Here is a 13,306-nt window from a genome sequence, read left to right on the forward strand (position 1 = left end):
CCTGACCGTCCTGACCTCATTCTGAGATGTGGGCTCACAATCGGCTCCTCATCTGAAATAAAAGCAACATATCCTCAGTAAACTATATAATCACATTTAGTACAGAGACAGTGTAGTCGTGTACTAGTGTCTCAGTAAACTATACGATCATAGAATGCAGAGATCAGTGTAGTCTCTCTCACACACACACACACACACACACACACACTCCTTACCGCGAGATCATCCGGGTCCTGTCGCATTGGAGTCCAGTCTTCCTCGCCCTCGACAGGAAAGTGGCCATGCTGCTTGGCTCTGTGTGAAAGCAATTTCTGTGGCGAGGCTGCTGTTCTCCTCCTGCTCACAAAGTTGTGACTCCGTCTCGTCTCTTTCGGGGTGGCACACAGGAACGGGGTCCAGGGACCAGGATCGATCATGTTGGTCACGGGTTTGACTACCGCGAACAACTGATCGATGTCCGCTGCCCTGCAGCAAGCCGACCAGCTCGTGCAGCGCGCCGAGGGGCGTTTCAATGGCGTTTCTCCTCTCTGCAACAAGGAAGCGCGTTTCTCTGTTTTCTGTTTTTCCTCCTGCTCATTTCAAAACAACAGCTGCGGTATGTGTTTGATCGCGTGTTGTCGGCTTGGCTTTGAGGGTAGGGACCTGATAACATGTCACAGGCTGGGGAAGTCTTTGAACTACGCGCTGCACTAATAAAAACAAAAACACGTCAAACACGTCTTTGGCGTGGATGGCTATTCCTGATAACACGTCAAAGACGTCTTTGGCGGTGAATGAGTTAACTGGCCCCTCGCCTTCTATCATTTCACGAAAGTGGCAAAGCAAGTTGAGTATCCCTGACCTATAGGGAGAAATTTAGTTTGTCATTGTAAACCGACAGCACAGTAATGATGACATGTTCTTCATAGATCTAGCCTTTTAATTTTGCTCTTAAGCTTTCTCAAAGTACACCAAATTTATGCATTTTACTTTAAAATGTTTAGAAAAATCTCGTGGGGGGCATGCCCCCGCACCCCCCTAGGGGGTCTGCGGTCCCCCACCACAAATTCTCAAAATCCTGTGGGAAACACTGCTATAAGTGACTGGGCAGTGTAATAGTATGACTAGAAGTGACTGGGCAGTGTAATAGTAGGACTAGAAGTGACTGGGCAGTGTAATCGTATGACTAGAAGTGACTGGGCAGTGTAATAGTATGACTAGAAGTGACTGGGCAGTGTAATCGTATGACTAGAAGTGACTGGGCAGTGTAATAGTATGACTATAAGTGACTGGGCAGTGTAATAGTATGACTAGAAGTGACTGGGCAGTGTAATAGTATGACTAGAAGTGACTGGGCAGTGTAATAGTATGACTAGAAGTGACTGGGCAGTGTAATAGTATGACTATAAGTGACTGGGCAGTGTAATAGTATGACTAGAAGTGACTGGGCAGTGTAATAGTATGACTATCAGTGACTGGGCAGTGGAGAAGAGGGCAGTGACAGCTGGAGGAGTGAAAATCAATGAAATAAACTGGTGTCATCAGTGTCATCTTGAGACACAAAATGGCTGGTTGACTGGTTGTGTACCTTCAGGTAGGTTTTAGGGACGACTCCTCTGTTGCCTTTAGTGTCCTGCACCAGCCACCATCCATCTGCCGTCTTCCTGATGATCCTCAGCACCGTGCCCCTCTGAAACACAGGGCAACAAACCAGTTTGTGTGACTTCTCCCGCATTATAACTTACAAATCTGCAGGAATTGACAAAAATATGCGCGATTCTCGCAATCCTGCGCCAAATTTTAAGCCCCGGGAAGCAGCACTTCACTGAAGCTTCAAGCAGGAGCCTTGCCATTCACACCAGAAGCATTCTCTTTTCCTCAACGCTTCGCTCGGCGCTGCCCTCCCCCTGCTCACAACTTGCATTGACTTCGTGCCTGGCAGCTCGGGTGCAGCGCGCTTGAAAAATAGAACAGAAGCTGAAACTATCGCTGCAGCCCGCGTGCTGGTGTGATCGGTCTCGCCTCTTCACAAGGACGCTGAAATGAAACTGCCTCCATGCTGCGTAGCTTCAGCATTGCTTCAGCATAGCTTCGGCGTATGGTGTGTCCGGGCCCTAAGGATTAGATGTGGAATATTTTGCATTTCATCATTTATACAAAGTTGCTCCTTTGACTTGCAGAATGCACAACTGTTCTATTCCAATCACTTAACTTTCTGCATTTCTCCTGCTTATTTATGAACCTTGTTACATTGAGAAATTCCATCAGCCTGTTTGATGGACAGGAAAGCTTTCAGAATTAATATCTGACTTGTATAAATGGATTACCAACCTTTTTTGATTTGTGATGCCACATTGACGTCACAAAAATCTAGGGACCCCAGAATTTCACTACATTGGTAATATCATAAGTATCATCATCAGTGACATCATCAATTGGGGTCGCGACCCCAAGGTTGTTGAACCACTGGTCTAGGGGTTGATCTTCACCACACACCAAACAGTGGCTGAAGATAAAGGTGTGCAGTTGCCTTGCGTGAGTCCTATCAGCCCAGAGCCATAGAGATATAAGAGTTGTGTCATCTCCATTCACTCCAATGGACCAGTTGATTTGTTGTATTTGTTTGACCTCGCCATAGTTCCTGGAAGTAAGTTTCTGTATTAACACATTGAGTGCCAGCGACGCCATATGGCGTCATTAGAAATTTACCGTAGAGTGCCAGCGACGCCAAATGGCGTCAATAACTCGAAATTGTTTTTTTGACGGGGGGGTGTCGATCTCAGCTTCTTACATCGCCTCTTACAATATGAGAGCTATTGAATGTGTCTAACCTATTTTACAGAACCCTTAGGTGGCGACAGCGCACTCCAGATGAGAGAAAGTATAGTTAAACACACAGAAGAAGTCATTGTGGAAAAGGAAATCGCATCGCATCCGTCCGTATGCAGCTGCTTCATTGAAGCATAACGTAGCTGTGCCCCTGCAGCAGCCAATCTGCTGTCACAATTGAGCACCTCGTGTCTGCTGCAACAGCCCATTCGCATGATCAGCCGTGGATTTGTTATTATTCTCAACTGGAAGCATGGGAGCTGGTACACGCGGCTGTAAAAAAGCTGGATCTAGCGGACTTTTTCAGTGCTGAGCACACGCAGAGCAAACAGCAGAGCCGAGCAGAGCAGAGAGACACTCCTCCCACAACGGGGGGGGGGGGGGGGGGGAGGAGGAGGGGGGGAGGTGGGGCACGCAGGACACTACAGCATACAACAGACCCAGGCAGCTGCAGCATTACATCAGAAAATATTAGCAATGAGTCAATGATGTGCTTGAAATGCTTCCTTTCACAAAAGGGTCATTATCTCAGCTCGTAGAAAAAAAGGGCTGTTTTTGGTCTAATCAAGCTATCTTCTCCGGCTCATAACTAAAGAACGGAAAATGGGATCAATAAACTTTTTTTTGCAGGTGATAGAAGAGAGTCTCATCGTTATTTGTGCGTGTTCAGTGTTTACATAGTAATTATTAAAGAAATTATATGACTGTTTTAAAATGCATTGCGGCCTATGTGGCACAGTACAGCACCTTTTGCCCAAGGGCCGTGGCACTCAAAGTGTTAAGCAGCAGTGTAGAGTTGCAGCAGAATGGGCCGTTTGTGAGGTACTTTGAAAGGGTTTAAAGACGTTTAAAGAATCAAATTGTATATTATCAGCTTTATTTGATGCATTCAAGCGTACTTCCTGGAACTGTTCCCCCACACACACTAATAGCTATGTGAGTCACGTGTCTATCATTTTGGACATCAGTTGGCACCACTCTCTCTTTAGCTCACTCACTCTGTATCAGCCTAGATTTCAGAATGATTATACTAGGACTAGAACTGTGGAAACACTGTTTGAAGGGCATGAGCGCCCTCTGCTGGTTGAAGTCAAGATGATGGACAACATTTTTAAGACCAAATAAAAAGGCCAGGATGAAAGAAAATGTCCTCCGTTCAATTGATCAAGTGAGAAACTTTAGGACAGCACGGCGGCAGCTAGACATACATGCTCCAATGTCAGCTTGATGAGGGGGTCCAGGGGAGTCCCCAGCAAAATGAGTCAATGGTGTGAATTCACTAGGATTTCAATGAGTAGAAGTTAGCCCAAGGAGAGAATGTAGTGTATATACTTGGTCATAGCTTTCACTCGCTCCTGTTATCTCCCCATCGACATTACATTACATTATATTATATTATATTATTATATTATATTATATTATATCATATTATATCATATTATATTATATTATATTATATTATATTATATTATATTATATTATAATATATTATATTATATCATATTATATCATATTATATTATATTATATTATATCATATTATATCATATTATATTATTTTATATTATATTATATCATATTATATCATATTATATCATATCATATCATATCATATTATATTATATTATATTATATTATAATCATATTATATCACAATACATTACATTACATTACATTACATTACATTACATTATATTATATTACATTTTCGGGGAGCTGCACGCCGGCAGGTTCGCCAGCTGCAGCGTGACAGCTTGACACCCGACCATGAGTTCCGCTTAACAAATAAGCAATTTATTTTGCAGTCATGCAAACACATTGAAGAGTGCCTTTTTGTCTCTTTTATTTATTTTTTACAGAAAACCTCTTTTTCATGATTATTCGAGAAGATGGAAAATTAGACCTGGTTATAAGAAGCCATTTTATAGAAATAGTGAAAGGGGCCTTAGTAGTAAAAGATTAGCGAGATGGTAACACTTTATTTGGATAGTCCACCTACACAGAGTCTACAGAGTATAGTAACAGTTTATTAGTTGAGATTGGGCCTGCACGATATGAGGAAAATCTGCGATGTGCGATAACATTGTTCAATATAGCGATGACGATACGACTTGCGATAAATAAACAGATATTAAAGCATGCATATTAGCTATACAGTTCCTATGTCTTTCTGCTTTAATAATGCTAATATAGACCCCAAACATAGCCTATGCCCACTGAATAAAGAAATGAAATACACACTGACTCTAGCTGAAACTACACACAGCGTGTTTGGGCTTTGGCAGAGGGGCGGAGCGCACTGTTGCAAGGGAAAGGTGTACGCTGGATTTACAACACAAGACAAAATGATCCGATGCTGAGTGGGAATGCATGACGCGTGTAAATAAAACCACTTTTGTTATTCATTGCGTTTCAGGCAGTCTTTGCGATGTGTTTATTGCGCATGTTCATATTGCGATGACGATGAAAATACGATTAATTGTGCAGCCCTAGTTGAGATTCAACAATTCAACTGTTTGTCTTTGTCTGTAGATGTTGTATGAAAAGCTTATTAGTTTACATTTAACAAACAGATTCTGTTTCTTCCTGTTCCACACACCTGAACCTAGTGTAACATGTATGTTCATCAATTGTCACATAGACTCTATAGATAATCTGCTTAGAGTTTCAGCCCGACGGGACCCGACTCAGCACGACGGGCTCGGGCTTCAACTTACTCTGGTCGGGTCGGGTGGGGTTTGAATTTTCAGGCCCGGTGAGAACTCTAAATCTGTTGAACAGTTGAATGTGAACTACAACTAATAAGCGGTTGAAATGTGACAAATACTCTGTAGATGATTATTAGATGTTACCGATGAGTTCATGTCATTGAAGACTAAATCCTAATATTGTTTGTATGAATGTGATCATTTATTTATGGCTTCTTCTGCCATGTTGCTCCATGTGCAGGAAATGATGAACCATCACGATGCCTTGTGGGCCGAATGCTGCCCTCGCAGGGGAGATCTCGGGAAACAGGAAGTAACTCACCTGAACAGAAAGATCTCCTTCCTGTTCTCCTCTGAAGTCGCTGAGTGCTGTGTAGATACGAGGGTCAGACTGAGAAGGCGGCTTCACTGCTCTCTTCTCATCTTCATCATTGACGTCACCGTCGTCATCGTCACTGTCATCGTCGTCATCGTCGTCATCTTCCTCGCTGTCTTCCTTGGAGGTGTGACTGTGGATCAAAACAAAGCATGTGGAAAAAGAGCCACACCGTCTTAACACGACTTTGCAATGTTAATTAACCAGACGAGCGTCCGGCTAGTACACCGGTAGATTCCTCGTATAGCAACACAAGGGTCGCAGGTTCGAGCCCCTGTGTTACCTCCAGTTTGTCGGGCGTACATACATTATTTTGTATTGCCCTTTGTATCATGACTTACGAGAGATACTATTTAAAAAAGTTCACTCCCCTGAGTTAAACCTGTTAGATTTTGAAGAAGGTGCCATACTTGAATTTCTCTTTGACAACATCTTTGCTTTTTCCGAATATATCTCTCATGCGTGGGATAGGAGGAAAAAGATGACATATGATAGATAATTCATATATTTTACTTAATATACATTGTAGTTAAATCTGTGTTTTGCTGCTGATGCCGCGTGTGCTGTGTGTGTGTTTGTACAGTTTTGTATTGTTCATGCACCGTAATAGATATGGAAATAACTGTATGTTGATGTGTCTGATAATCCCATGTGGGATGGGTCATGTAAATTGTCCTGACACGTAAATAAAATTTTCATTCATTCATTCATTCATTCATTCATTCATTCATACAGGCACAATTGGCCGTGTCTGCGGGTGGGAAGCCGGATTGAGGATATGAGTCCTGGTCGCTGCACTAGTGCCTCCTCTGGTCGGTTCGGGGAGCCTATTCCAGGAGGAGGATAACGTAATCCTCCCAAGCGCTACGTCCTGCCGGTGAAACTCCTCCTTCAACAAACCATGGTAATACTTAAAGCATATTTGAACATTTGAAGGCAAACTGTTACGTTACGTTTCTGCTGACATATTCACCTTATGTAGCCACGCCCATTTGACCCGGTTGTGTGGTCGTGTGACGACTTCTGGCAAAAAAAGAAAGAAAAAGGCTGGCTGCTCCAATAGCATCTAACTCTGAATTAACTAATAATTTAGCCAATTGTATGTAACATACCAAATAAAAGCAAACGGCAATGTCTAAGAATGCAATGCCATGTAACTGGCTCGTTAATTCTCGCATTCCAGGGAATTACGTTAACATCTGCAGGTCTTATAGATGTAAGTGGCTCGAGCTGCACTCGGAGGAGAGAAAACCATCTGAAGCTTTCTTTGTTGGAGTCCAGGTATGTTTTACAAGAAAGTGCCCGTCATTGTCGATGATAACGTTATCTGACCTGGCTAACAGTGGATACTCCACTTGCTTGCTGTGTACCGAGCTCAAAGTAGTAGGCTACATTCTTTGTTTTACCCCCTGCACTGTCCGCTACAAGAACAACTCTCTTATTTGACGTTCTTTTATATTTCGCGCCGTGACCACCGGAAGTGTTAAAACAACCCGGAATAATTTGGCCCACTCCCGCGTCTGAACATAAGCTGAATACAACACACTTATTTTGTTGCATGTTCTTGAAACTAATAATAACATATTTTGTCATATCGTCAAGAATATGGTTATGGCAGAAATAGCCTGAAATATGGTGATATTATTTCAGGGCCATATGGCCCACCCCTACCGTGCAGCAGCGCTGGGTCCTGGAGGTGAAAGCTCCAGAGAGAGGCTGTGGAGATGCTCCATGAGGCCCTGCAGTCGTCTCTCCTCCTCCTGCTTCCTCTGCTCGTAGTTCCCCACCGGAGCCGGCTCATCGGCCTGACGGCAACACAGACAGCAGGTTATTGTTTCAGTTTAGGTTAAGAGTCAGCTTTGATCAGACACAACACAATATAGTAGGGTTACATCAAACTGTCTGGAAAAGACCAAAGAAAACAGGTCATATTAGTTGTTTGTCATTTTTGTGATGCAGAACTTGAGGCTCATTCTACTGCTGAACTCTTTACAGCTTATTTAGGCTTCAAGGAGAACTTCTGGGCGTCCTGGTGGCTCACCTGGTAGAACGCGCACCACAAAGGCTGTTCTTCACGTGTCCGACCCGGGTTCAAATCCAACCCGTGGTCGTTTGCCACATGTCATCCTCTCTCTCTCCCCACCTTTCCTGTCTGCCTACTGTCCTATCTGATCAAGACAAAATACCCCCAAAAATAATCTTAGAAAAAAGGAGAACAACACTGATTTGTTTTGCACATGATCTCACACATATCCCAAAACTGTAAACAATTTGCAGGCGTTCATTTAGTTTGACAGTTATTGAGAGTTGATTTGAATTCATTTAGTTTGACAGTTATTGAGAGTTGATTTGAATTCATTTAGTTTGACAGTTATTGAGAGTTGATTTTAATTCAGTTTTCAAATATGTTTGAGATCATGTGCAAATAAATCAGCGTTTTTTTCTCCGGTGACGTCTTTTAAGTGTAATCTAAAAGTATGACAGTATGGCACTAACCTTGGTCAGCTTCTTCAGTGTTCCCATCATCTTCTGAGCCGAGGTCTGCAATTCTCGACACCTGTTTGTTAAGTGGACACATTGTCATGGACATCACATGTCCTGTTTGTTAAGTGGACACATTGTCATGGACATCACATGTTCTGTTTGTTAACTGGACACATTGTCTGTCTGTCTGTCTGTCTGTCTGTCTGTCTGTCTGTCTGTCTGTCTGTCTGTCTGCCTGTCTGCCTGTCTGTCTGTCTGTCTGTCTGTCTGTCGGTCTGTCTGTTTACCTGTGAAACGCCTCTTCAGTGGCTCCACACCGACTCTTCTGCACATCCTGCAGCAGACTGTCAACCTGGGTTAGAGAAACAGCCCAGAGCAGAGGTGGCCATTCGAGTCAAATGACTAGTACACACAGTTTAAAGACAAGCTGAAATGGGTCTTTGTGACGTATTCCCACTGAAACAGGCTAGAGAGGCAGGACATAGCCTGTGATCCACATTATGGATCCCACTCGATTTGGGGCAGAACAAGCCGGCACCGCTCCGCACCGCAAAATTATGTATTTTACCGGACAAATCTGAAAGCTACCGGTCACGTTTCAATAAGTCTGTGTACAAACACAATATCATGTAAATACAGCGCTGTGGAGTGCGTAGACGCTGGCTGGCTCACTGCGCGAGCCTCGGAGCAGAGGACCGGGAGGGTGCCTCCGGGCGGATAGCCGTTTCCAAGCCAAAGCAGAGTGCTGCTTGCTGGCTTGGAGCATCCAACCAGCCACAGTAAGAGCTGCGGTAAATAACAATATTCCTGGAATGCGAGTGTAACAAGCCAGCTACATGTCCTTTGCATTCTACATTAACTCATTGAATGCCATGGACGTCCTTCGACGTCCAATTAAATAGTGACGTAGAGTGCCACGGACGTCCTTCGACGTCCAATGCGTTTTTTGACGGTGGGACGTCGATCAAAGCCTTCCGCAGCTCCTGTACAACTATAGTAGCTATTGGAGGTCTATAACCTATTTTACAGAACCCTTAGGTGGCGACAGTGCTCTCCAGATTACAGAAATGTCAGGAATACACAGCCTGAAATAGCCTTGATGAAAGAGAACCCGCTCATGCTGCAGTCTAGAGCCATGTAGATTGTTCTGGCTGCAACTGACGGTGCGTGCGAACACAGTCAATCCGCGCACACAACTGAGTCCTTCTGCCTCTGTCTGTCTGTCAGCATAGTTTCTCCACATGATTAGCCGCTAGAAAAGCAGCAGCGCGACACTGAAAAGCCAAACCTTTCACTGCAGTCCGCGTGTGGCTTCTCCATGTTGCGCTGCCTGGGAGGCGGCGCTTCCCAGGCTTCCTAGACGCTTGGTGCGAGGCTGTGTGTTACTAGTGTGGGGAGGAGTTTTCAGCTGAGGGGGGGGAGGGGGGGTGGGGCACGCAGGGCAGGACACAACTACACCACATCACTACATCAGAAAATATTACCGTATCTAGAGTCAGTGAATGTGCTTGAAATGCTGCATTTCACAAAAGGCTGAATATCTCAGCTTATAATTTGAAATGCCTGAAAACGCTGAAAACAACCTATCTTCTCCGGCTCATAACTAAAGAACGGAAAATGGTATCAATAAACTTTTTTTTGCTGATGATACAATAGAGTCTCCTTGTTCTTTTTGCGTGTTCGGTGTTTACATAGTAATATCACACAATATTCTGTGGGCCTCGAGAAATCACTGAAAACGCTCTGAAAACTCTGGCACTGGGAGCGTCCGTTCTCCAAAAGTGGCTGGCACTCAATGAGTTAAATGAAGATATTACTGTTAATTTTATTTTGTATGTTACATACTTATTGGCCAAGTATTAACAATTATGGGCTGGAAAATTCTGCCGAGGTGGGCTAAATTACTGGCTTCCGTAGGAGGACTATCATATCTTCGGTCTGCAATCGGACGTCTGAGACCGGTAGGAGAGCGTTTTGAACAGCCTTTCCCCTTTATTGCCTATTGGAACGCTATGTGCACGAGTATATTAAATATAATATACAGAGTACAGTAGTAGGGTCACTTCTGGGGCTAGGTTTCTGGTGACTCGGGACTCGACTGTGATGATTCTAGTCTTGAGAAAATATCTTGGTTGTGTAAATGACTTTGATTCAAAGTGATTTGATTTGTTCCAGCAGACGATTTAATTTAAATTCTGTTTTCTGAACTTGTATATGGAATGATTGAATTTGTTGAAGTTGAAACAAATTTGATAACAAAAACATAACACTTGTGTTTTGAACCTTTTTTTTTTTACTTTTAAAAGTCTAAGAAATTGAGTTTTCTTTCATATATTGAATTGAATGATACTGGGCTGTTGAATTGCTCTGACTTGACTTGCTGTTCTATCTGGATACGTGTGTGCATAGTACCTCTCCTATCTGGTAGCGTGATGACAGGATCTACTACACAAACTTTGTTTCAGTTCAGCCGCCTGTAACGTTACATGGTACCTTTCATTTCCTGGTGTCGACAGAACATCACAGTGAAATACAGAAGCGTGGTACAAAGGAACTCACACAGCACAGCTCGTAGATCAAGACTCAAGCGACTGCATTCAGCCTAGCCTGGTAACCAGCCCCAATGAAAGTGCTGAATGAAGAGTAGGTGCTGCTGACAACTGTGATTCATATGGAGCTGGATACCAGGCTACATTCAACCTAGCCTCAACGAGAGACTCATCAGTCATTCTGATGAGTCTCTCGTTGAGGCTACATTCAACCATAGTTTACTATCAAACCTGTCGTTTGATGTCGTCCGTGTCTCTCTGGACAAGTTGCAAAGGTCCTTTTCGTTTTGGAGGCATTTGCACAAAGATAAACAGCCCACATGTGCAGCTCTGCAGATGCTGCTACTCCATCTGACAGCACTAGCTAGCGTTAGCAAACATGCAGACGTCCTGCCATTGGTCGCTGGGCAACCTTCTTCTTCTTCTTCTTCTTCTTCTTCTTCTTCTTCTTCTTCTTCTTCTTCTTCTTCTTCTTCTTCTTCTTCTTCTTCTTCTTCTTCTTCTTCTTCTTCTTCTTCTTCTTCTTCTTCTTCTTCTTCTTCTTCTTCTTCTTCTTCTTCTTCTTCTTCTTCTCCTCCGGTGTTTTATGGCGGTTGGCATTCTTAATTGTTGCATTACCGCCACCTACTGTATTGTAACAGCTTCACACTTTATGGTCATTTAGTTGCATGGTTGCAAGTCCACCCTTTTCTCCCCGAGAAGAGCCTGGTGACGCGAGGTTATGTCCACCCAAGTGGCAACGTCGCTGGATTACGCCTTTCTGTCAGAGATAGATAGATAGATAGATAGATAGATAGATAGATAGATAGATAGATAGATAGATAGATAGATAGATAGATAGATAGATAGATAGATAGATAGATAGATAGATAGATAGATAGATAGATAGATAGATGCATTCGCGGCTCCTGTTGAAATGTCTAACTTGTCTTCTGTAGCCTAATGTGCTTTTGTGTCTGTTATTTTTAATTCTGCTTTTTATTCTTCTCCATGTTGGAGATGTAACATAAATGTATGCTCAGTAATACACAGTGTTTATGGGGCAGCATAAGGGACAAAATTAAGACTACTGAGAAGCCGTCGGAGGCTATATCTTTGCCGAAGCCAGCTATGGATCTGGCCAATGATCTGTCAGCACCGGCAACTGAGAGACCGTCAGTGAGAAATGAGAAGCCGACTATTGATTTGTCTTACCAAGCAATCCACTGGATCGGCTATTGGATCGGCTGGTCATTAGCTTGGAGAGGCTAGCTACTAGCTTGGAGAGGCTGGCAACCCACTGAATCAGCTATTGGATCGGCTGGTCATTAGCTTGGAGAGGCTAGCAACCCATTGGATCGGCTGGTCATTAGCTTGTCTAGGCTAGCTACTAGCTTGGAGGGGCTGGCAACCCACTGGATCAGCTATTGGATCGGCTGGTCATTAGCTTGTCTAAGCTGGCTACTAGCTTGGAGAACTGCAACTGAGCCATCATTTGCGAAACCACAGTCAAGCCAGCCGCCACTTGGCTTTTGATGCGCGTCTATTCATGCTGTAACGGTACTGCTGCTTCACCGGTGTTCGGAGCGGGCTAAAAAGTCGAGTGTCACAATTCAGCGATCCTTTCTCACATTTACTTTACCATACTAGATCGACATTACAACAAACAGCGTATTGAATGACTGTTGAATATGTCACAAAAGTCCAACCTTATTGAACGATCGTAGCAGGAGTTTCGCTTGGTACTATCATGTTGATGCGCTCAACAAGGTGGGAAAAACAGGCATTTCCGGGACTGGTTTTTCAAAATAAAAGCACGATTAGACTCCAGTCTAGACCACACAGATTTAGTGTTTTTTCCGACTTTCTAAGTACTGTACAATCGCATAACTCCATAATCCCACACCATGATTGACAGTTGTGTGTACACTACCCCCCTGGGTATACACTCTCATGAAATTAGCCATTTTCACGGTTCCATTTTGGAGAAATTGACAAAGTCTCAATACTGAACTTGAAAAATGTGTTTATTCCGACTTTCTAAGTACTGTACAATCGTATAACTCCATAATCCCACACCATGACTGACAGTTGTGTACACTACACCCCTGGGTATACACTGTCATGAAATTAGGCATTTTCACGGTTACATTTAGGAGAAATTGACAGTCAAATTCTCAATACTGACCTTGAAATATAAGGAAAGAAAAATAAAAAAACACCCTAAGAAATGAAAGGTAACTAAAGACAATCACAACGTTGCAAGTGCAATCAAATTAATTATATACAATACGTACATGAGTGATGGAGTGTTCTGACTATATATGAATTTGTGTTTATTTACATGAAATTTACAGTCTGAGCAAAATAGGCATTAAATAGGCATGAGTTTCCATGAATGTA

General features: G+C 43.3%; 1 protein-coding gene across 1 annotated transcript in view; it reads right to left on the minus strand.

Moving 5' to 3' along the window:
* The window catches only part of LOC310789456 (nephrocystin-1-like), a gene marked incomplete at its 3' end in the record, with an annotated part of 55,112 nt that extends 43,673 nt beyond the window's left edge, over nucleotides 1-11,439 (minus strand). Inside the window, exons 1-6 of the mRNA XM_083651099.1 lie at nucleotides 11,156-11,439; nucleotides 8,663-8,727; nucleotides 8,388-8,448; nucleotides 7,563-7,696; nucleotides 5,838-6,024; nucleotides 1,568-1,669 (exon numbers count right to left, since the gene is read on the minus strand). Of these exons, the coding sequence (XP_083507225.1) occupies nucleotides 1,568-1,669; nucleotides 5,838-6,024; nucleotides 7,563-7,696; nucleotides 8,388-8,448; nucleotides 8,663-8,727; nucleotides 11,156-11,221 (615 nt within the window). The 5' untranslated portion in view covers nucleotides 11,222-11,439. The remainder of the gene's footprint in view (nucleotides 1-1,567; nucleotides 1,670-5,837; nucleotides 6,025-7,562; nucleotides 7,697-8,387; nucleotides 8,449-8,662; nucleotides 8,728-11,155) is intronic.
* Between the last annotated feature and the right edge of the window lie 1,867 nt (nucleotides 11,440-13,306).

The sequence above is a fragment of the Poromitra crassiceps genome (assembly GCF_964638095.1).
Source record: "Poromitra crassiceps genome assembly, chromosome: 14".
NCBI lineage: Eukaryota > Metazoa > Chordata > Actinopteri > Beryciformes > Melamphaidae > Poromitra > Poromitra crassiceps.